General features: G+C 39.2%; 4 protein-coding genes across 5 annotated transcripts in view; 3 read left to right on the plus strand and 1 right to left on the minus strand.

Annotated features, from left to right (window-relative positions):
- LOC107464419 (serine/threonine-protein kinase D6PK-like) overlaps window positions 1-3,611 on the plus strand; it is a 4,109-nt gene extending 498 nt beyond the window's left edge. Inside the window, exons 2-3 of one of the 2 annotated variants that reach the window (XM_016083334.3) lie at window positions 609-2,058; window positions 2,472-3,611. In XM_016083334.3, the coding sequence (XP_015938820.1) occupies window positions 647-2,058; window positions 2,472-3,354 (2,295 nt within the window). In that variant the 5' untranslated portion in view covers window positions 609-646 and the 3' untranslated portion in view covers window positions 3,355-3,611. The remainder of the gene's footprint in view (window positions 1-608; window positions 2,059-2,471) is intronic. The other variant, XM_021130593.2, reaches the window with a different exon arrangement.
- A 1,475-nt stretch (window positions 3,612-5,086) lies between these two features.
- Window positions 5,087-11,037, minus strand: LOC107464418 (nitrate regulatory gene2 protein). Its single transcript, XM_016083333.3, has 4 exons — window positions 9,605-11,037; window positions 9,120-9,304; window positions 7,789-8,012; window positions 5,087-6,216 (listed from the first exon to the last, which is right to left on the minus strand). The coding sequence occupies exons 1-4, from the start codon at window positions 10,785-10,787 to the stop codon at window positions 5,436-5,438; spliced, it is 2,373 nt and encodes a 790-aa protein (XP_015938819.1). The 5' UTR covers window positions 10,788-11,037; the 3' UTR covers window positions 5,087-5,435.
- Window positions 11,038-13,006: 1,969 nt separating this feature from the next.
- Window positions 13,007-14,787, plus strand: LOC107464349 (uncharacterized). Its single transcript, XM_016083281.1, has 2 exons — window positions 13,007-13,619; window positions 14,012-14,787. Exons 1-2 carry the CDS (start codon window positions 13,007-13,009, stop codon window positions 14,785-14,787), a joined length of 1,389 nt encoding a protein of 462 aa, XP_015938767.1.
- A 24-nt stretch (window positions 14,788-14,811) lies between these two features.
- On the plus strand, window positions 14,812-15,822 carry LOC107464361 (uncharacterized). The gene has a single exon (XM_016083290.1). It carries the CDS (start codon window positions 14,812-14,814, stop codon window positions 15,820-15,822), a length of 1,011 nt encoding a protein of 336 aa, XP_015938776.1.
- Window positions 15,823-22,622: the final 6,800 nt, after the last annotated feature.

Below are 22,622 nucleotides of genomic sequence, written 5' to 3' on the forward strand. Positions count from 1 at the left end.
TTTATTAAAAATGTAGCAAGTGTTTGAAGGATTCAGTTCTTTTTTTTTTTTTGAAAATAAAAATAAAATTGAAAATTAGTTTCCTAATTTGCTAAGCTTTTATTGATACCGTCGATGTTGGGATTTCATTTCTTAGATGTTTTGTTTTAGCATTTTAGGGAATCTGAATAAGATACAGATTGTATTCAACTGTTTCTTTTTGCTGTGTCTATCTGTTTCCCTCGTGAATTAATTCAAATGAGTTTTCTGATAATCAGATATGAATGAACTTTGTAATTTTGTTCCAATATATTGAGATGCTGTTTCAGAGTATCAATAATGTGAATTGTGAAATGGATTTTCACACAAGTCTCTGTTAATGATCTTTAAGTTCAAGCTATTGGATTTTCTATTTGTGTATGCTGACTTAGTTTGTGATGGTGGTTTTGCTTTTAGCAGCTATCTTCTAAGAAAGCAAAGTAGGATTCTGCTGTTCTTTTTGTTGGCTTGTTGAGGATTTTTATGTTGTGTTCATCATCTTGTTTGCTGATAGTTTTTTATTTATTAAAATCCAAGTTAAGTATGTGAACCTAACATTGATTGAACCTTTTTTTTTAATCTATTTGCAGCATCTTTATAATTGCAGTTCTTTATGTGATATTGGGATATGGAGAGGGTTGCAGAGCTGAAGGCACCTCCACGGACCTTGCCTACACTGGTGGAGGTATCAAATGCAAACATGGCTACAGCAAAGGAGGCTGGTCAGAGACGAAATGGGCCGGAGGTTGTAAGTGTTCGTGTGAATTATGGAAGAGAAGTGAATCAGTTGTCAAAAGCCAGGGATATGCCTGCTATGCGTCTGGCTTCCATCAGAGAAGTGGCTCAGTTGTCAAATGCACGATTCTTTTTGGAAAGAGATGATATGGTATTCGAATCTCGGAGCTCTGAAGAATCTCTCTGTTTTGCCCCGGCACCCCCTGGAATGTGGAAAGGAAAGGCCTCTTTACTAGAACCAGAAGAACTGGTGCTTGATTTTGACTCATTGAAGGGAAGCAGTGATTCATTGGAGGACAGTGGTTCTAGTTCATTTGCCGGTGCTAGTCATCCGCCGGAACCTGTTGATACAGATCTTATGAGAACGGTCTATGTACCAATAGGTCAAGGCAAAGCTGAGGCTAGATGCTTAATGAAGAGCATGTCCATGAAGGGTCCTTTCATAGAAGATCTCTCAATTCATGTTCCTGCAAAGAAACCAAGCCCAGCTGTTGTATCCCCTGAAGAAAGTCTTGTTGAAGAATTTAATGACATGAGACATGTATCCTCACCAATTTGGGGTCCTCGAGAATCACAGAATACCGAGAACTCTATACTCCCTGCAGATTCTGAGGAAAAGGAATGTGTTTGGGATGCTTCTTTGCCTCCTAGTGGCAATGTGAGTCCACTTAGCAGCATTGATAGCACCGGCATTGTCAGAGCAATGAGCATCGTTAATAGTTGTGCAAGTACATATCGGAGTGACGCAATGACTAGTGATGGCATGCTTAGTTTAGACAGAAACTGTGATAGTACTAAAGGGAGTATAAGGGGGGATTCGCTGGAGAGTGCGAAAACTAGTGCTAGTCGGCCAAGTGATAGCAGTGGCCTTAGTGATGACAGCAACTGGAGCAACATCACTGGTAGTGCCAATAAGCCTCACAAAGGAAATGATCCTAGGTGGAATGCTATCCTTGCCATCCGATTAAGGGATGGAATTCTAGGCATGAGTCACTTCAGGTTACTCAAACGACTTGGCTGTGGAGATATTGGAAGTGTGTATCTCTCGGAGCTGAGTGGAACACGCTGTTATTTTGCGATGAAAGTTATGGATAAAGCGTCCCTAGCAGTCAGAAAGAAGCTCACTAGAGCACAGACAGAGAGGGAGATACTGCAGTTGCTGGATCATCCATTTCTACCAACTTTGTATACACATTTTGAGACTGACAGATTCTCCTGTTTGGTGATGGAATACTGTCCTGGCGGTGATTTACACAGTTTAAGGCAGCGCCAACCTGGGAAACATTTCTCAGAATATGCTGCACGGTATGTGTTATATTACCCAGTCAATTTTTTTTTTCCTTTAAGCTCTTTGTTAATTGATTTTCGTCATGGAGATCCTCTTTGTAATAGAGTGATCAATATTTCTGTGTATATGTGTTTATGCGCATATAGTTATCATTCAATTACATGAAGAGTTACATTTCTTTAATCTGAAATGATGTTGTCAAAATGTTCCTTAAACTATTTGAATTCATTGGCCACATGTAGCAATCGACAATATTATGCTTCTTTGATATATTATCCTGTGGTCTGGCTGTGGTTGAGGGTTGAATACTTTGTATAATGCTCATCATTATTTTTTTGATTCTCTATCTATGAGATAAAAATTTGGTATATTGCTCTCTATGAATGTATGAATGTGTAATGATTTACATTGTCCTATTCTCTTGATGTAGCTTTTATGCCGCGGAGGTGTTGCTCGCTCTTGAATATCTTCACATGCTTGGAGTTGTATATAGGGACCTTAAACCTGAAAATGTGTTGGTCCGGGATGATGGTCACATAATGCTATCCGATTTTGATCTCTCCCTTAGATGCACCTTTTCTCCAACTCTTATTAGAACTTCTGATGGTGATCCCAAACGAGGTGGTGCATTTTGTGTCCAACCTGTTTGTATTGAACCATCATCAGCATGCATCCAACCTGCATGTTTCATTCCTAGACTCTTCCCTCAGAAAAACAAAAAGTCACGGAAACCCAGAGTCGAGCCTGGTTTGCCGTCCAGTACAATGCCAGAGCTTGTAGCCGAGCCAACTCAAGCTCGGTCTATGTCCTTTGTTGGAACCCACGAATACCTTGCCCCCGAGATCATTAAAGGAGAAGGTCATGGCAGTGCAGTTGATTGGTGGACATTTGGAATATTCTTGCATGAGCTATTATATGGCAAAACTCCTTTCAAAGGATCAGGAAACAGAGCTACACTCTTCAATGTAGTAGGCCAGCAGCTCAGGTTTCCCGAATCGCCAGCAACTAGTTATGCCAGCAGGGATCTGATCCGAGGATTGCTGGTGAAGGAGCCGCAGAATCGTCTTGGAGTTAAAAGAGGCGCAACCGAGATCAAGCAGCACCCCTTCTTTGAAGGTGTGAACTGGGCATTGATTAGGTGCAGCACGCCGCCGGAAGTGCCAAGACCAGTGGAAACTGAGCCGCCACCGAAGTTCGCACCCATTGATAATACTGCTGCTGCTGCTGCTGCTGCAGTTAGCAGCACTAGTAAGAGGATGGTAGGAACTGAGATGAGACCTGAGGGTAAATTTCTGGACTTTGAGTTCTTTTAGTGTGGATTCTTCAATCTGCTTTTTATTGTCAGCATTATAAGTTATGTTCACCAGAGCTTCCTAGTGTTACCTTGTAATTTGAGCTTACTTGCCTTATGGTAAGATTCCATTTCAGTTGGAAATATGATACCTCAAGTTTAGGGTAGGATTGATCTCCTTATTTGATACCTGACTTCTTATGGATAATCCATAATTTAGTGTTTCAATACGGGATTAAGTGCTCCTGATGAAAATCATGAATCCTATTTTACCTTTTACATTTTTGGTCACTTTCTGATATTAGGTGTAGATGATGGCATTTGTTGTATGCTATTATGGCAATTAAATAGGATGTTTATAGACCAAAGATAAGGGGGGAAAAATGAAATTCTTCAAGCATTATATACTTCAATCTAAAACTTTACTCCAAGGAAAGCAAGTACTCTATTTTTCACATTAATAAAAGACGACAATACATGATGTGGAATCGGTTAATGAATGTTCATTGTTCAGGTGAAAGAGCATTTAATCAAAGCAAGAAAGGACAATAGGACCACTGTTCCCAAATGCTTTCCATTTTAAGAATATTATGATTATGACTACCTTTTAGCTGGTTTTCATATTTTGGTCATCCAAAAAACTAAGCTTGCACCATGGTGGGGTTTTTACATTGGAAAAAAAAAAAAAAACTGAAGCATAATGCTGTCCTTATAGCTATATCATGACTTACTCATCTCTCCACTATTTGTCTATTTTTCTTTCATGATCATATAATGGGTTTCTCTTATAATTTTTGGTCCTAGCATAATGATGGTTTCTGAAAGCAGCAAAAATGATATTGATTGGCCTTAAAGTTGGCTCTGTTTGGATGAACGCAAGTTGGCACATATAGATAAGGGTCTGTGTCCCTTAATCATCTCTCCCGGGTTCAATACCCACTGGAGATGGGAATGGAGCTTGCTTGCTTGGGAGGGTCATTCACTTCCGACCTGATGAATACTCTGGTGCAAACCAAAAAAAAAAAAGTTGGCTCAGTTTGGGAGAAAAAGGTTGGTGATTTTCATTTTGAAATTGAAGACTTACAAAGCTTTTTTAAAAAATAAATAAATAAGAAAACTTACAAAGCTTTTTTAAAAAATAAATAAATAAGAGACTATTGGCAATACTTTATTTTGTTCAAAACGTTCTTATAGAGGAGTTCTATATTGAAAATGACAGCTTATCCCATCATTTTTCGCCCTTCAAATTATTCTACCCAAACATAAATCTTGTAAAACTCTTCAACGGATTTTCTTTTATGCTATATAATTACCAATAGCCAATTAAACAAGCCTATTCAAACTTAAACTCAATTCATTTAACCTAAAATTTTAGGCTCGATCTTTGACTCACAAACTTATATAATTTATAAAAACTATTAACAAGCTAAATTCAAACCACTTCACGAGTTAACTACTCACTTCCACACCCTAAAATAGTCTTGTAAAAGAATATTTTTACGGAAATAAAATTAAAAACATTAAAATATTGCACCATCGTCATAAATTGAAATTAGTTATAGTAATGTCATTTTTCTGAATGAATATAAATCGTCATTCACAACATGATTCTTGAACAAGAGTTTCAAAGAAATTGGATGTTAAAAACAATTGTTACAAGCAGCACGCTATAGGATGCAAAACTATTTCTTAATAGTTAATACAAATTAAAATTATGCCCAAATAAATTGAACCTTTATCATTCTTTGGTACACAACCAAAGTATGTATGACCGAATATTAATATTTCAGAGCTTTATAATAAGCACCTCGATGATATAGAACAACTAGCCCAAAGTTCTAAAACAAGGCATGAAGACTCAACTTGATTCAAGAAAAATAAACTCCTTCCATTCAACCATAATTTCCTTTCCTACGTTGAACCTTTACCAGAAAAACAGTTCACTTTACCATAAAAATATAGATACGTTGCCACAAAAATTCTTCCTATTTACATTTCAAAATAGCAAGTAATAATAGTATTGATAGCACTAAGAGCCTGCAGCCAAAAAAAATCCTTGCTCTTATGCACAACATAACTCTCACCAGAACAGAAATAAATTACCTACTTGATGGCATATGAACGGGCACAAACTGACTCAAGAATCTCAGTGAATAAGGAAGAAAAACTTGACAATGCCTGAAAAACTCCAGGCAAACCTGTCTGAAGATTGTTGAGTGTCATGGCTCTCGTCACCTCCACGGCCTTCGAATGCCTTACCATTTCGTCTTCCACATGCCTCTGGCAGGCCGCTAGCTCTTGTTTCTTCTCGGCGAGCGGGTCTCGTGCATCCAAGCCAGGTCCGTCATCGGGCAGAGAGTTGGGGATGCTGATTCCTACTGTAGAATATGAGTTGTAAAACTTCTTCTCTATGTTTCTTAGAGACGAAGATTTTTTCTCAAGAGCTTTGGATGCTGTATCGGTTCGCTTTTTACTCTTGAGCTCTTCAGATTGCTTGACATATATTACATGGACAACATTGATGAAGCTTTTGATGGCCTCGGACGCAACCGTGTCTGGGACCCGGTCAAGAGCAAGCTTCCATTCATCACAAAAGGTGAACACATCAGATGGTTCTGTATTTTTGTTGTCATTATTGACAGGAATAAGGTTTAGCTTGAACCAGCCGTGTAGCGAAAGGATGAAGTCGCGTTGAAATTTAACAAGGCGGCAAAAACTGGCATGCCAAGCTGTCACAGCCGATTCAAGATCCCGAGTTGCCTGCCTGTGCAGTTCAGATGTCGAGTGACCTCTGGATGATCGATTCACAAGGCCACGGACTTGCTGCACAATGTTGCTTTGAATTTCATGGTACTGGTGCATTGATTTCCACATGTACATTACACTACAATTAATATATCGCAAATATAAGAAAAAAAATGTGAGAAGGTACTCAAATAATCAATTCAGAGTAAAATGATAAGGTAAAGAGTGGTATCTTGCTCATATAAGCTGAGTTTGCAGCCCTTTTTATAGTAAATGAAGAAAACATGTGCAGAGATGAGCTAAATGTAAAATATAGCCAACTCAACTTATAAAAGAACTGAAGCATCATAGAACTTTAACTGGAAGTTGAATTATTTATCCTTGTTACCAATTGCTAGAGAGAGAATAAAACTATTGGGAAGAGATAACAAGGGCAAGAACTGGCGTATGAGTTAACTTTCACAGGGGGTTAATTCAATCAAATTACTGCTCTATCTGAGTTCCTAACATTACAGCATGGCAAATTGCCTCAAGATCTTTTACCAAGAATCATGCAATCCTGTTTATATAAATATAAAATCCTCCAATTTCATAAATTATTGTGAAATTGACATGTCTAATGATTCGGAGATAATTAAGCAAAACGGATGGTTAGTAACAAGAAACTAATTTATTTTAAAACAATTTCTGGCCTACCAAAGGCAATCAAATAGCTTAAGACAAAAGTAAACTATATGGGAATGGGTTATGCCATAATTTCCTCAGATTACTTTAATATATCCAACTCCAGGAGAAAGTGATATTTTCTTAAATGGGACCTAAAATTCAAACATGACAAGTGCAGTAGTGGTCCAAGGTCTAATTACAAATGGTAAGCATCAATTGGATAGTATAGTACAAGGAGGTACTTGCACCTACACAGAATACACAAAGGAAGCAAGTGGCATAAAAGATCAGTGAACAGCTCAACTCATAATGCTTTCAGCTACCACAACTAAAATTATGTGACTTAGGCTAGCATGTTTTACATTAGCTTCTGATTAGATCCCTCATTATGAATACACTGAGAATAATAATAATAAGAACTAAGATCCAGTAGTTCAGGGTTGAAGTTCTTTTAGCTCAACGACCTCACACTCCTCTATGAATCAAGGGATAAGGTCAATGTAAATATGCAGATCAAGGGATACCGTGTGTAATATATCACCTAATCTCATTGGATGTTGGTGTAATTTACTGTGAGAAGTTAGAATCTTGTTATAGCCACAAAATTATTTCAATTTGGCAATGGATAAAACATAATATGAGTGCCTTTGATAATGAATTATCAAATGTTAATTTAATTCAAACAGAGATGCAAATGACAAGTGTAGGCTCTTAACTGAAAAGAAGAGTCCCTAATTCTACGTTTCATTTAGTAGAAAAACTTAGGGGGCCCCACAAATTTACTAAAGTTCGTTCATTTATACCACAGTACAAAAGCAATTCAATGTGCTCCCATATGCTTTAATTGTTGTCCTGGATTGAAGAACCCCATAACTCAGTCCTTGTGACCTTGTCCATTTGAAAAGTACCTCCTCCATTCCCTTTTATTTTACTTATTTTACTAGAAGTTACTGTTCTATACTTGTGCTTCATTAGGGATTTATTATGAACTTGACTATGCAAATGTCATCTCAAAAATGTAAAATTGCAGAGTTAAGAGATGTACCCATGACAAAGCTCAACAAGCTGAGGAACAAGATCAGAGTCCCTGAGGCCATTAATGGCAGTTGAGGTGGTAGACACAGCCTGAGATGTGACAACAATCAGTGATTGCAACCTTGTTATGGAAGCTTTAGTTTTGTCTATCTTTGTTTCATCGCCCCCTTTGCATTCTCGACTCTGCAGAGCTGACAATTTCTTTTCGTGCTCAATCTTCACACCTTCTCTTGCCTACATACAAGAATAGTTAATCCTTTTGCAGTTTGCAAATGCAAGCAAATTTACAGTATGCATCAGCACTAAAAAGTTTCTAAACTGCATAGTTCTAGCAGAAAACAAATGCAACAGAACCACCCCACTTCACACACTGAAAACCTTTACAATTGTTTTCTCTCCATCTTTTGGCAAGTAATATATACACACATGAATGAAAATATACACACAAATGCTCTCAGCTGAATGAAATCAATTCATATACAAATTGTTCATATAGCTGATAGGATATGGAGGAACAATATCCAAAAAAATAAACAACTTGCTCCATACAAAGCAAAAGTGGATTATGAATCAAGATCCTGTCATAGTGTTCACTGTTATAAGAAAAATTAAAAGGAAGTTACATGCATAAATTTTTAAATAAACATATATCTAGTAGATTTTATAGCCAATTTTTTTTTGTCTGATAACATAATCTCATTGATAGAAGTCATAGGCTCATAGCTAACAACTGGCATTGTCACTATTCCAACTTACTTGTGAGAAATATATGCCTACTCTTGAAATAAATTTAATGCATGTTCAGTTAACATCCATGACCACTCTCCTCTTATCTTTTATTCTTTATATTATAAAATAGAACAAGTGATTGTGAACGACCCTAAAGCATTTTATATGTGCTACACAATACAAGAGTATGAAAACATTTTTCGTGCATAAAACAGTTTGCTTAGTTGGGTCCCTTGGCAATAGCATTGGCTAGAAAGGGCCAAAGAGGTAGGGTCACCTCAGTCATTTAACAACTAACATAAACACAGTAAACAATGCAGTCATAGTTGGTCAAATGCACCGAAAGATACCGTCCAAAAATCAGAATATCATTAAATATGGTCACTGCAACAGCAAGGATAAGCAAAAGAAAAATAAGATATATCTTCCCACTAGTTTCCACTTTCCACCCCAAACACAGTCAAATACAAGAGCTATTGAGCTGTGTAGCATCATTTTATTTATCTGCACCTTTTTATTGTCCCAAAAAGTAATAGTAATTTTTATAGAAAAAAGTAAACAATATTTGTGAAATAACCAAAATAACCCCAAAAGTGAGCTAAGAAATTTTACCTTAACCTCCTGATAGAGCTTCTTCTCCCAAGCCAGAAGCCTTTCCAAAGTGGAACACAAACTCTTTGAACCGCCTGGTCCAGCAAGTGAACTGGGGTCGAGCCGGTACTTAACCACTAATGGCGGTTTTGAGGTCCAATTTGAGCTCAGGTTGCTAAATAAACTGGTTGAGTGATACACAGTTTCTGCATTCAAAATCATCAATTCATCATCATATCAATTATCTTAATGTCTATAAATAAAGAATACAGCATTCATTCAACGGTGAGATAGTAGGGTGATGTAACTTATATCTCATTAATTCACGTAATTAAGTTGCAACCACAGGAAAATTGAATAGAAAAATGAAAATACTCAGAAGAATGATTCTCAGTAATTTGTTCCTAAGTAAACCAAAAAATAATGAGCATGAATTTGTCTGAATTCCAAGTGCATGCAACGGGTTAACTCAACCAAACACGAAAATTCCGAGTTAAGAAACTCACTCCTCAATTGCTTGAAACTCCGATCAAGCTGCTCCTTACTGATCTCCAGCATCTCCGACAGCTGGTCTCCGGCGCCTGCCGCTTTCTCGAAGTAATCCCTAATTGCTTCAACAATCTCCTTCAGGTCCTTGTGCCTCACCACCACCTTCTTCACTCCCACCGCCTCCTCCGCCTCCGCCGCCGCACTCCGGTAACTCTCTGACGTCGTGTCTCCACCCTCACCAACACGGCGCTTCTCGTCCACCTTGCCCGCTGCCACCGCCGCTGGAGGAACCGGAGTCTTGACAGCACCACCACCTGCGCCGACGCCGGCGACGGACTCTGCTCTCACCGACGACCGCAGATCATTTCCCTCTTCCGAAGAGCTCCCGTCGCTGTAACGGTCACCCCAGTCGCTGCACTGAACCTCCTCTCGCTCCGCCTCAGTGAACTCCTCACGGAAACGGTAACCAGGTTCGGGTTCGGGTCTTGCTTCGGGTTTTCTTCTTAAATAACTGTATTCTGATCTCTCAGTATCAAAACCCTCAGTTTCCAACTGATTCTGTTGCAGAGAACGAACACTTTTAGTTTTGTTGAGATTCTGTTGCGGCTCAGAGTGGAAGTAGTTGTATTCCGATTCAGATTCTAACGACTCCGAGTCGGAATCTTCTGAATCCAGTGCTAGTGGAGCGTGATTGGGAATATTCCGATTCTGGTCAAGATTCTGATTCTGATTCTGTTTGGAGCGGAAATATTCAGAACCAGGAGGAGAAGGGGGAGGGTAAAAGTTATCCCAGTTCCAAACAGAAGATTCTTGAGAAGGTGAAGTTGAGTAGGTAGAGTAAGCTGTGGGGAAGAACGTGTTCGGGAAATTAGATGATTGGCTTCTAGGAGTTGAACATGGGCTTGATTCTGAGAGTATGTGTGGAAGCTTCGGCGGTGGCTTGCGCCGGCGCTTGGTCGTCGTGGTAACGGCGGCAGTGGTGGTACGGGGAGTGAGGTTGGTAGGGAGTTTGGAGCTTGTTATGGTGGCGGAGGGGAAGGTGCAGAGGGCGTCACCAGTGAGGCGGAGGGAACGACAGTAGTCGGAGTGAGCGGCGGCGAGGTGGTGACGCGCAAGCACAGCCTCTTTCATGAGACGGCGGCGCTCCTTGCAGCGGCGAACGGTCTCCTCGTTGTCCAGCTTCGACGCCGTACAACCCATGCTTTTAGCACAGTACGTATACTCGTATATATACGGATATGTAAGAAAAGAGAAAACGCGGTTTCATGTGGTGTCACATGTTTGAAGAGTAAAGCTTTTGAAGGGTTTTGAAACGACGACGAAGAAGAAGAAGTTGTGGTGTGGTTGAAGCTGGTCTTTGCGGGTGCAGTACAGTACAGTCTCTCAGGTAGCGTCAGTCTCTTTCCCACTTTTTCCTTTCATTTTTTCTTCTCTTTTGTTTGCATCCAAAGACCAAAGGACTTTTAAATTACAAATGAAGACCTTTTTCTATTCGACACCAAATTAACAGCCCGGTTGGAAAGCTTACAAGGTTTTTTTTTTGTTTTTTGAGACTTTAATTTATAAAAAATAAATTTAAAACCATTTTGAAACACTGATTTTTTCTTTCTTTTTTGCGAGTTTGATACTGTTAAGGAATAATTTAGATTAAAATGTTTGGGATTTAATTTTGATGTTTGGACACTCTAAACAAATTTTTATGGGCTTTTTTATTAAAATAAATAAAAAAATATTTTAATTCCCTAATTACGCATGGCTAAGAATAATTCCAAAAATTCGCAGTCCCAATTCATGCACGTCACCTACGAAATGGGTTTGCATGCCAATTCATGGTAGTTGGCCACGAAATGGGGGCAGGGTTCCAATTCTTGGACAGCAGGTACGAAATGGCACCTCGGAAACAGCGTCCGCGAATTGGTACAACTCCAGAGTGGTACACGCGAAGTGGCTGCTGTGATGGTGGGGCTCGTTTTCTCTGTTGTATTTGCCAATGCCATTATAATTTGTGACATTGCAATTGTTATATCTGTGTTGGAAGATGTTTCGGGTACGCAGGCAATGATGCAGTCAAATATGTTGATTAAGGGACAAACTCAGGTTGGTCTGCTCATATTTCTTGGATCGACAATGGGAATAGCTTTCGTGGAAGGATTGTTTGAGCATAGGGTGAAGACACTGAGCTATGGTGATGGATCTTAAGATTGTGGGAAGGGCCACTCTTGGTGGTGATGTACTCGTTCATGGTGCTTATAGATTCTATGATGAGTGTAGTTTTCTACTTCAGTTGTAGATCGTGTCACATGGAGGCTGCAGATGGGAAAAGCAGCTCAATTTTAGAAATGGCTATATCTGCTGAAATAATGGCCATTCAATGAATAAGATGAAGAGGAAAGGTGCAAGAGACTGTTCCCAGCAGGTTATGTTGCCATTGAGGAACCTTGCAGCAATACTTCTTCAGAACATTGCATATAGGAGCTTATAGAGTGTATTACATCAGATGGCGTTCAACTTCACGAGATAACTTATTTCAAAACTTGGTAATGGCTTCTTTTAATGATTTTACCAACATGGAGAGGCTTAAAACAGGATACCCAATGTTTTTGTTTTCTGTAATGTCAATAGAAAAGTTAATACTTTTGTAGAAAAAAGAAATGAAAAAATTTTGTGCACCAATTCGTGGCCGGCTACCCTGAATTGGGCCTGCGTACTCTTGGAATTATTTTCAGCCATACGTAGTTAGGAAATTAAAGTATTTTTCTTATTTATTTTAATAAAAAAGCCAATTTTTATGTGTCGCCATCAAAATAAACTTTTAATATCTACTTATATACTTTGCACTAAAAGTATGTTTGGTTTATAATTTTATAAAAATTAAAATACAGAAAGTAAAAATAGAAAAAAATATTATTTCATAAAAATTTAAAAATAAAAATACTAAAAATAAAGGCTCATTAATTTGAATATGGAAAGTATTTTGGTGTATTGAGTGAAAATGGAGCAGCAGTGTGTATTACAAATGGATGGACGTGTCAGATGAAGGGGTAACACGTAGGGGGCGTGGTGCCTTCAACACGTGGGGGGCGTGGAGACTAGGTGGCATGCTGCCGTTGAGCCACCCAAGCAGCACGCAGGGGGCGTGTTGACGTGGTGCAGTTTGATAGGCCAGGAGGTGCAGCACGTGGAGGCGTGGTGAGTCAGCACGTGGGGGGCGTGCTAACGTGGCGAAGAATGATTGGTCCAAGTATGCAACACGTGGGGGGCGTGATGACTCATCACGTGGGGGCGTTCTGACATGTGTCAAAGCGTGATTGGTTGAGGCAGGCAGCAATGCTCTATATAAGGTGGAGCTTGAGAGTGTTTTTCATATTGAGTGAGATTTGAGTGTGTTGTGAGGATTCTTTGAGGCTGTTGTTGGTGTAATGGAGGGCACCGCAAATTTGGTGGTGTATCGCAACGGTGAGATAGTACGTAATACTCATGAGGGAGTGAGGTTTGTGTCCCAGAATCCGTTTTCGTTTGTGGTTCCATGCACGATGACGTTAATGGAGCTGCAGAACGGCCTCTGTCAAAGCATGGATAATGGTACGTTAATGAGAGTGAGCAGAATTCTGTACCGGAATCCGGTTGTGGTTTTTGGTGGTCTAATACAGTTTGATGCCATGCCGATCACTGATGATGCGAGTATGCAGAGGATGTTTCAAATTCACCGGGAGACTCAGATGCGACACCCACAGATTGGGGTGTACGTTGATTTTGAAACTGTAGAGGCAGTGGCGGTTCAGAATGATATAGATATACATGATGATAGAGTTGCAGTGTACCAAGGAATGAATAGCGACAGCGAAGAAGACTTCGAAGCCACTTATGAGGCCGGCGACGAAGATGAGGATGGTAATGTGGGAGTTGAGGCAGCAGCAGAGAATGTAATGGTGGGTCCGCCAAGCAGTCAACCGATGGACGTTCCACCTTTTATGCGTGAGTTGGATCTCGAGGCCATGCATGCCCCCGAGTTTCCGGAATATACAAACATAGGTACGTGGTGACGAAATAATTTTTTTTGTCAGTTTATACGTTCGTTTGAGTAGTAAACAGTGTTGTCTTTACCGTACCAGACTGGACCGGACCAGACTAGACCGGACCGGACCGGACTAGACGGACCGGACCGGACTAGACCAGACTGGACCGGCCGGTTCGACCGAAAAACTGGTGAACCAAACATTAAATTGGTCCGGTCCGTTAATTAAACCGAATAAGGAAACGAACCAGTATGAATCGGTGAAACCGGAAATGAACCGATGAAAACCGGTCTAACCGAGCTGCTGAAAATTAAAATAGCTTAATATTCTTAAAATGTTAGTAAAGATATGCATATTTTAAATTTTAACTTTAAATTTTTTTACTATTTTTTAATTTTGTTGACATAGGTGTTGCCGATGCTGAGGACGGGGAGTTCCGGATTGGAATGGAATACAGTTCTAGAAAGTCGGTCGTCGCAGCAATTAGAAGTTTCACTATTGCCAAAGGAGTTGACTATGAGGTGTATGAGTCTGAGCCACAAACGTTCTATGCAAAATGCAAGATGTACGGGCGTGGATGTGACTGGCTTATCCGAGCTAGCTTGATACGGAGAAAAGGTTGTTGGGAGATACGAAGATACAACGGTAGGCACACGTGCACGGTCGGAGCGATTTCACAAGATCATTCCAAGTTGGACTCAGATACAGTTGCTGATGCTATAAAGCCATTGGTCGAGATGGACCCGTCCATCAAGGTGAAATCTATAATTGCGGAAGTCCAGTCAAGGTTCAACTATACCATTAGTTACCGAAAGGCTTGGTTGGCAAAGCAGAAGTCCATAGCCAACGTTTTTGGTGGTTGGGAGGATTCTTACCAAGCCTTGCCATGGTGGCTCTCGGTCATGGTGCAGAAGATGCCTGGTTCAGTTGTCCAAATAGAAACACGACCACTGTACAACGGGAATGAGGAGGCGCAAGGTGTAAAAATACTTCATCGTGTATTTTGGAGTTTCAATCTATGCATTAGAGCATTCAGGCATTGCAAGCCCCTGGTTCAGGTTGACGGCACACACCTATACGGAAAATACAAAGGTACACTTCTAGTCGCTATTGCACAAGATGGGAACCAGAACATTGTGCCTATCGCCTTTGCCTTGGTGGAAGGAGAGACAGCTGATGCGTGACACTTCTTTCTCAGGAATCTGCGAATGTATGTAGTTAGAAAAGACGGCGTGGGTATGATCTCAGACCGACATGAGTCAATACGGGCAGCAGTAAATCGTTCCGGTGGCGATTGGCAACCTCCAAGAGCATGGTGGATGTTTTGTATAAGACACATCGGCAGTAACTTCTTAAGGGCATTCAAAGTCCCTCACTTGCAAAAGCTTGTTATCAACATAGGGTATTCAAGAACGGTGGAGGAGTACAATATCAACTATAAGAGGTTGGAAGAGCGAGGCGAGGCATATGCCAGGTGGTGCGATGCCATTGGACTTAGACATTGGGTATTGGCATTCGACGAGGGACATCGATGGGGCCATATGACAACGAACCTTGTCGAGTGCATTAACTCAGTGTTGAAGGGTGCCCGTAATCTACCTGTGTTGGCGCTGGTCCGAGCAACATATTATAGGTTAAATGAACTTTTTACGCGGAAGAGTGCCGAGACTCACGAACGTAAGCGTGCTGGATATACGTACTCCGCATTTGCGCAACAGCGGATAGAAGCAAGTATGCAACAGGCTGGGAATATAGTTGTGCACCGCTTTGATAGACGAAATGAGGTGTTTGAGGTGCGCGAAATGACTACTGGAAAGGTGCTAGTTGTTGATCTTGCACGACGGACGTGTGACTGTGGGCACTTTCAGGTTGAACGGATACCATGTCGCCATGTTATTGCTTGCTGTGCTAACAAGCGTCTCGATTGGCAGTTGTATGTGCATGATGTGTACAAAATGACGGAGGTTCGTAAAGTATATAGGTTTGAGTTCACACCTTTAGGTGATCCCGATACATGGCCTGCTTATGAGGGACCCACATTGGTCGCAAATCCCGCGCAGAGGCAAACGTCTAAAGGCAGGCCCAAACTGACCGGATACTTGAATGAAATGGACTCACGCGACATGCGTGGTCCTCGGATATGCCGTCTCTGTGGTGCTCAGGGTCATAGTCAGAGTAGGTGTCCTCAGCGTGCTGGACCGAGTGCTGCTGGTTCGTAGGTTAATATTGTCATGTTTGTATTTTTTAATTTGTATTTTGTTAGTCGATGCTTTTGAATTTAGACGTGATTGTATTTTTCAATTGTATTTTTCAATTGATATTAAAATGGTCGCTTAACTAAAACATTAAAAACAAACATTAAAACACGGTTTGCATTAAGTTAATAAAACAAGCATTAACTGACTACATCACTAAATAAAACAAACATTAAACACGGTTTATATTAAGTTAACAACAAACATTAACTGACTACATCACTAAATAAAACAAACATTAACTGACTACATCACTAAATAAAACAAACATTAAACACGAAGCTCACTTCTTTCCAACAAACCAGCGCAGTCCCTTACGCATAATGCCCGTCTCTAACCGCGATGGAGTATACCTATCAGGTGGATTTCGCTCCGTCTGTAGGTCATATGGGTGACCTCGAACTGAGTCATCCACCACCGGAGCTCCCAAACCTCCTGCCTCTGTAGGAGCGGCTGAGCCACCTGCATCTATCCGAGGGGCCGACCTACTGATGCCCTACGTGGATCAGCCGGCACTGACGGTGAAGGGATACCACTAAAATCTGACCAGCCACCCAAACCAGCGTCAGTCCAATGCTGTAGTTGCTGATCTCCGGGTCCGTCACTGCAGAGGTCAAACCAATCATGACCGGAAGGAATGGTAAGTATGGGATCATGATGCTGAGAGTGGAGGCTGTGCTGGGACTGCTGAGAGTGGTGGCTGCCATGACTGTCGGCCGGTGGCTGTTGTATATAATAAGGAAACGGCTCAAACACTGCATGCTGAGGTGGCTGTGGGGCAGGTGGCTGTGGATGATGAGGAACGTACGCCGTCAATCTCAACAGATGTCCATAGGAGCGCATGTACCAATCCCGGTACTCAGCCGTCGGTAAAAAATCCCAGGTCGGAAGGGGGTGCAGGTCTCGCAGTCGGCTGTGTCGCCTGTTGGCCAACTCCACTATCCATGCCCCATGCAAAACTGTCCAGTCATGAAGCTGCACTCCACGTAGAACGATGCAATGCTGGTCAACTGGAATATCCCTGGGTACCCCCGGAGGAGGTTGTACGTATCCAAATTGACGCATCACTCGGTCCGCAGGGTGCCACTCGACACACTCGAACGATAACAACGGAGCAACGACGTCACACACCTCAAGATGGGGATGCAAGTCGTCAGGGACGATCAATCCGTCATACGGCCGCCACTCAAACTGCCACAGTATTATTGGTATATTAGAACCCTAACAATAATGATTGAAGAAACGAATCAGAAGAAACATAAATATTTACCTCCTGCATGTAGTCTATATCATGCTTGAATGTCTCTACGGTCTTCGATGACCACGCTGTGGTCCGTTCCGAATGACTCCATCTGAAACATAGTTAATTCAAAACATTTAAATAACTCATCATATGTCAAACATCCACCATGAATATAACACATAACTAAAATAAGACTTATTACCTCTTGGCGACTGGTATCTCGGCCGGTGGAAGCGTTTGTCTCGGTACGGGAGCAAGACACGGCATTCGCTCCCATGCCCAAACAAACAACAGATTCAGAGGGCCATCCATCTCCTTTGTATCATATCGTGATGCACGACATAGTGCTCTGTAAAGATGTGCCAGACATGCTGACCCCCAACTATAAGTATAGATCCGCTCGAAATCGCGAAGCAATGGTAGATATTTCGCATGGGCATATGCGGTCGACTTGTCCGTGAATAGAGTCGATCCTAACAAACAGAAGATCTGACATCTGACGTATCGCCTGATGGACTCCTCAGTGTCCAACAGCTCTGCGTCTCTAATACGTCGAACCCAACTCAGCTTTATATAAGACTTCGCATTCTGACTGACTAATGGCACACGACCGAATACCGCTATGCCCTGACTTTGAACGAAGTCGTTACTACTATCTGTCTATCCACTGACAGGCTCTCCATCAATGGGTAGGCCGAATATATTAGCGACATCCTCTAATGTCACTGTAACTTCACCGATCGGCAACACAAAGGTGTGGGTCTCAGGCCTCCACCTTTCAACCAGAGCAGCTAACATGGGGTGAAATCCTCTTATGACTCCAATTCTTGAGACGTGGTAGAATCCCGTGGCGCGTAAGTAGTTCTCCACCATCGGATTCCACGTCTGTGGCGGATCCAGTTTACGCACCAACAAATTCCTATTAGGCTGCATCAACAAAGATATCTGTTACATTAGTTAAATAATAATCCTTATAAATATATTAATAAACATTCACATATTTATTTTAATATCTTATTTATTAAAATATTCAACATAGCTTATATATTTATTTATTTATCAATAATAATATTATTATTCTCATTACAAAATATATATATACATAAAAATAGAAATACATAAAAAATAAATAAACTTTAAACACAGAAAAAAATTAAAATCTACCAACTTACATAAATGAGATAATCCAAATAGTTGATAATATGCTCTTCTGGCGTCAAATAATTACGTACCATTTTTTTTAAACCCTTAAACTGTATAACTCACTAATATACTCACTATTCCTCTTCAATACTGATCACTATCACTCACACTCTCCTACACGATACACTTCTTTCTCACCTTCTCTCTTGTTTTCTGCTTTTTGTGTGAAGCCATGGGAGAAGAACAATGAATATATATGCCCATGGAGGAGGACACTTGCGCTGGTTCCTGGAGGAGGGGGGCTGTCACCTGCATGCAGGCAGGCTGCACCACGCCCCCTGCGTGCAGCGTCAGTAGCATTGGAAATTCGCGGGCATCACGGGCTTCCAGGCAGCACGCCTCCCCCCCGTCGTGACTCACCACGCCCCTGGCGTGTCGCCACGTCCCTCGCCAGCTAGGTCACCACGCCCCGGGCGTGTTGCATGGGCGCAAGCCACGTCCCTCTCCGCATAGCCACCACGCCCTCGGCGAGTTGAGGGTGACCTCCACCCATCGGAAATTCTCCTCTATAGCCAATATCCGGCCAAAACACCATCCATACAACCATAAGAAAAATAATTTTTGAAAAATAAAAAACAAAATAAAATTAAGTAGTTAATAACAAATTAGGTACAAATGATAGCCATAGTTGGAGAAGTTGTGGGCATAAGACAAGCAATGAAGACCATGGACACTCTTCATTGAGAATGTATTGACACTGTAGCAAATTGAATTTGACCAGAAGACCATCATGAAAGTATCTCTAAAAGGGGTCCATCTAGTGTACAGATGGATATATATAGATTTTTTTCTTTTATTGATTTAAAAGCGTATCACTAAAAGTGTTGCTTAAAGAAAAAGTGTTTCCCTTAATCGTTAACTTGGCTTTGATACCAATTTTTTACCTTCAACTTTTCTTTTAATTTCTTTAATTTCTTTTTTCGAAATTTCTATTAACTCTTCATCTTTTGCTTTGAATAAGTTTATAATTTGTATAAGTGATTTATTTAAAGGATTTTGATAAAAAGTATTGACCATTTCTACTATTTCTTCTTGCATTTATTACTAGTTTTTGATGTTTTGATTTATGACTTTTCAATCTTGTTTTAGTTTATAATATTCCTTTTTGCATGGATTATTGTATACAAAATCTTTTATCTGTTTGTCTTTTTCTTTAATATAATTTCTCAAATCCTCAATAACTTCTTTTATTTCTACACTTTCTCCTGTTTCTAAATATCTGTTTAATTTTTCAATTTCATTCTCCATTTTTTTCTTTTAACAGTTTTAATTCTTTTAAGTCATAATATGGTTTTTCAGACATTTATAAATTTTTTAAGTTTAATTCCAACTTGTTTATATTTATTCTTATTTCTATCCTTTTTATTATAAGATCATCAATTTTAATCTGAAGATTGTTTAATTCCCTTTTATACTCCTTTATTTTACCTTTTAATTTTCTCGTTCTATTTCTTTTTATTTTATTTTCTGGTTTTTCAATCTTTTTATGCTTCATTATTTATTTTAAAATTTCTGCAAACTCTATCATTGATTCATTACTATTTTCTAGAGATTCTATTAATTTTTCTAGCTCTTCAACTTCTCTTTTCAACTTGTCATAGATTATTTTTAGCGCTTCAAATGCTCTTTGATTTATTTAAGAAAATTGTAAATAATTCAAACGATTTTCTCTTTCAAATAGCTCTTGTTTCTTGTCTTGATAAGTTACACATATTTCTTCTTTATTTATTGTCATAATTTAGTGTTTAGGGTTTCATTTAATTTTTCGACCTTTTTTGTTAGTTCTTTTATTTCAGAATTTTCTTCTTTAATTTTCAACTTAGATAAACTTAAAGGGTTATTAATTTTAGATTCTCTTATTTGAAAGTTCGATGAAACTAATTTTCCTGATGGTTCTTTTAATAATAGAACTGGGTTTTCAATAGCTTTATATTTTGGTATTTCTGTTTTTACAATTTTCTGAAATAATTCATCAACATAAATTCTTTCTCTGTTTTTAAATATTATACTATGATGGCTATTTGTTAAAGCATAATTTATTGCATATGTAATTGAAAATGGTTCATCATCTAGTTCCATTAGATTCTTTCTGTGAAATTTATAAGCTAAACTTATAGATCTTCCAAGAGTTTCAGTTGATAAAGGTATAGCATATCCAAGATGGGCATTGAATTTAACATTTACGTTTGCCAAGTTTCCATGAACAATTCCCATTAGCAGATTTTATTTTTATAGGGGCTTCAAGTTGAATTTTTCCGTAGTATATTATATTTTTTCTATTAAAAACTTCTTTTAAAAGATTTTGTTTATTAAAATTTTCATTTGATTTGAGATTTAATTCTATTTTTAGAACAACCTGTTTTTCATTATCTAATAAAGCAGATAATCTATAATAATCAGATTCTTCCGTTAATTCTAAGTTTTCTAAATAATTCATAACTAAGAGATCAGGATAAAGGCGTACCTTTCTAGAGAAAAACTTCCTTTATTTAGTATATTTTACATAAGATGTTTTTATCTCCAGAGGGGAGATTGTAGATACTAACTCCAGAGGGGAGTTTAGAATTGGTTTTTCCTAAGGGAATTCTTCTTCAGACTATAGAATCGCCTCGACAGCTTCCTCCTTGCTCTCCTAGCATATGAGTACTCTTAGCCTCCTGCTTTCTATTGTCTGATGCCTTACAATTTGCCTAGGTAATCTATTTATAATGGTTGGGTCTAATGGACAATTCCCATCCTTACCCTTCTTATGACGTCATTGCTTACGTCATTGTTTTACTATCTTGCACCAGCTACATTGTTAGTGCTCTATGACCTAAGTGCTTACGTCATTATGCAATAATGTTGAGAGATGCTTCAGATGCACTGTCTTCTTCTTTTATCATGTGGCCTTCAGATGCATTGTCTTCTTCCTTCATCATGTGGGTTGATTCCGTTTCATTATTGCTTTTTTCAGATATTTCTGAGGCACATAGCTGGCACTTGTGGTCTTCTCTGTCTTTTATCAAATAACAGAGATTCCTTTTTACCCTTCAGGGAGCTTCTCTAAAAGTCCAGATAAATTGTAGAATGCTGATTCAAATTCCACTAAGAGTCTCATCTCTCTTTCTTCAATTTCATTTCTTTTACTAGACACAAGCAGAGTATTTCTACTTTTATAATTAATCCTTGTGTGAGATTCCTTCGTTATTTTTTGAGTTCTTTCAAAGACCCTTGCTAATGTGCTGGCTAGTCTTCCTTCATGACTGTAAATTGTTAAATCTTGAATTTGATTAATTGGTTGGAAATTTTCTGGGAAGACGGACATGAATATTACTTGATATGCTGGAACCAAGCATTCTTCTTCTTCATTAAAAATAGGTTGACTGTTTGTAAATTTTAGGGATACATCCCTTGGATTTACATTGTCAATCATATTTTTAAATCTCTTTACTGCATCGACGAATCCTGCAGGAAACTCACTAATAATTTTTAAATCATTAAAAATTAAGATTGTATCAATTAATCCATACTGGAAAAACTGATAAGTGTCAGATGGAGAAGCATCTGGAAAGATAACCAGCTTTATTAGTTGTTCTTTGGCAACAGGATAATATCCCAAAATTGCCATTTTTTCTTCAGTCCAATTCAGGACTATATTAAGGGTTTCTCTGAGATTAGATCTACAGACCCTTTTCTTTTCCTTGATCTCTGCCCTTGTAGGAATGTTCCTTATTATTCCTGTTCTTTGGGCTTGAACTGGAGCTTTATCTGCTCTTTTTAGGGTTTGCTCTGAATGAAGAGCTTCATATTCCCTGAAGGATTCCTTTGCCTCTTCTAGTGTTAAAAATTCTCCTTTATGAATTATCCTTGATTGATGTGCGAATGGTGCTGCTTTTTTCCAGGCATCATATACTCCTTTCATGGGGCCATTATAAATTACATAATATTTTTTATCTTGGGTGGATTTTTTAATGATTTCAGCAATTGTTTTATTTTTTGAAATTTTTTGAGCTCTTGCTCATATTTGTGAATTTCTTGATCTAATGCGTTGTAGATGAACTCCATTCTCTTGTTTCTGCAATAACATTTTTGTCACCCTTAATATATTCAATTTTTATTGGATATTGTAACAAAAATAATTGCCATCTTACCAATCGTCCATGATTATAATCAACTTTTATCGTATAAAACCTGTTAGGTAACTTGAATCTGTCCTTAATGTAAATTCTTTGGGTAGTAAATCAATTTTCCATTTCTTAAGAGATTTAATTGCTGCTAGAGTTTCCTTTTCATGAATTGTATATCTCTGTTCTGTTGGAGTGAAAGTCCCTGAAAT

This window comes from Arachis duranensis, chromosome 9, assembly GCF_000817695.3.
Source record: "Arachis duranensis cultivar V14167 chromosome 9, aradu.V14167.gnm2.J7QH, whole genome shotgun sequence".
In the NCBI taxonomy this organism is placed as follows: Eukaryota; Viridiplantae; Streptophyta; class Magnoliopsida; order Fabales; family Fabaceae; genus Arachis; species Arachis duranensis.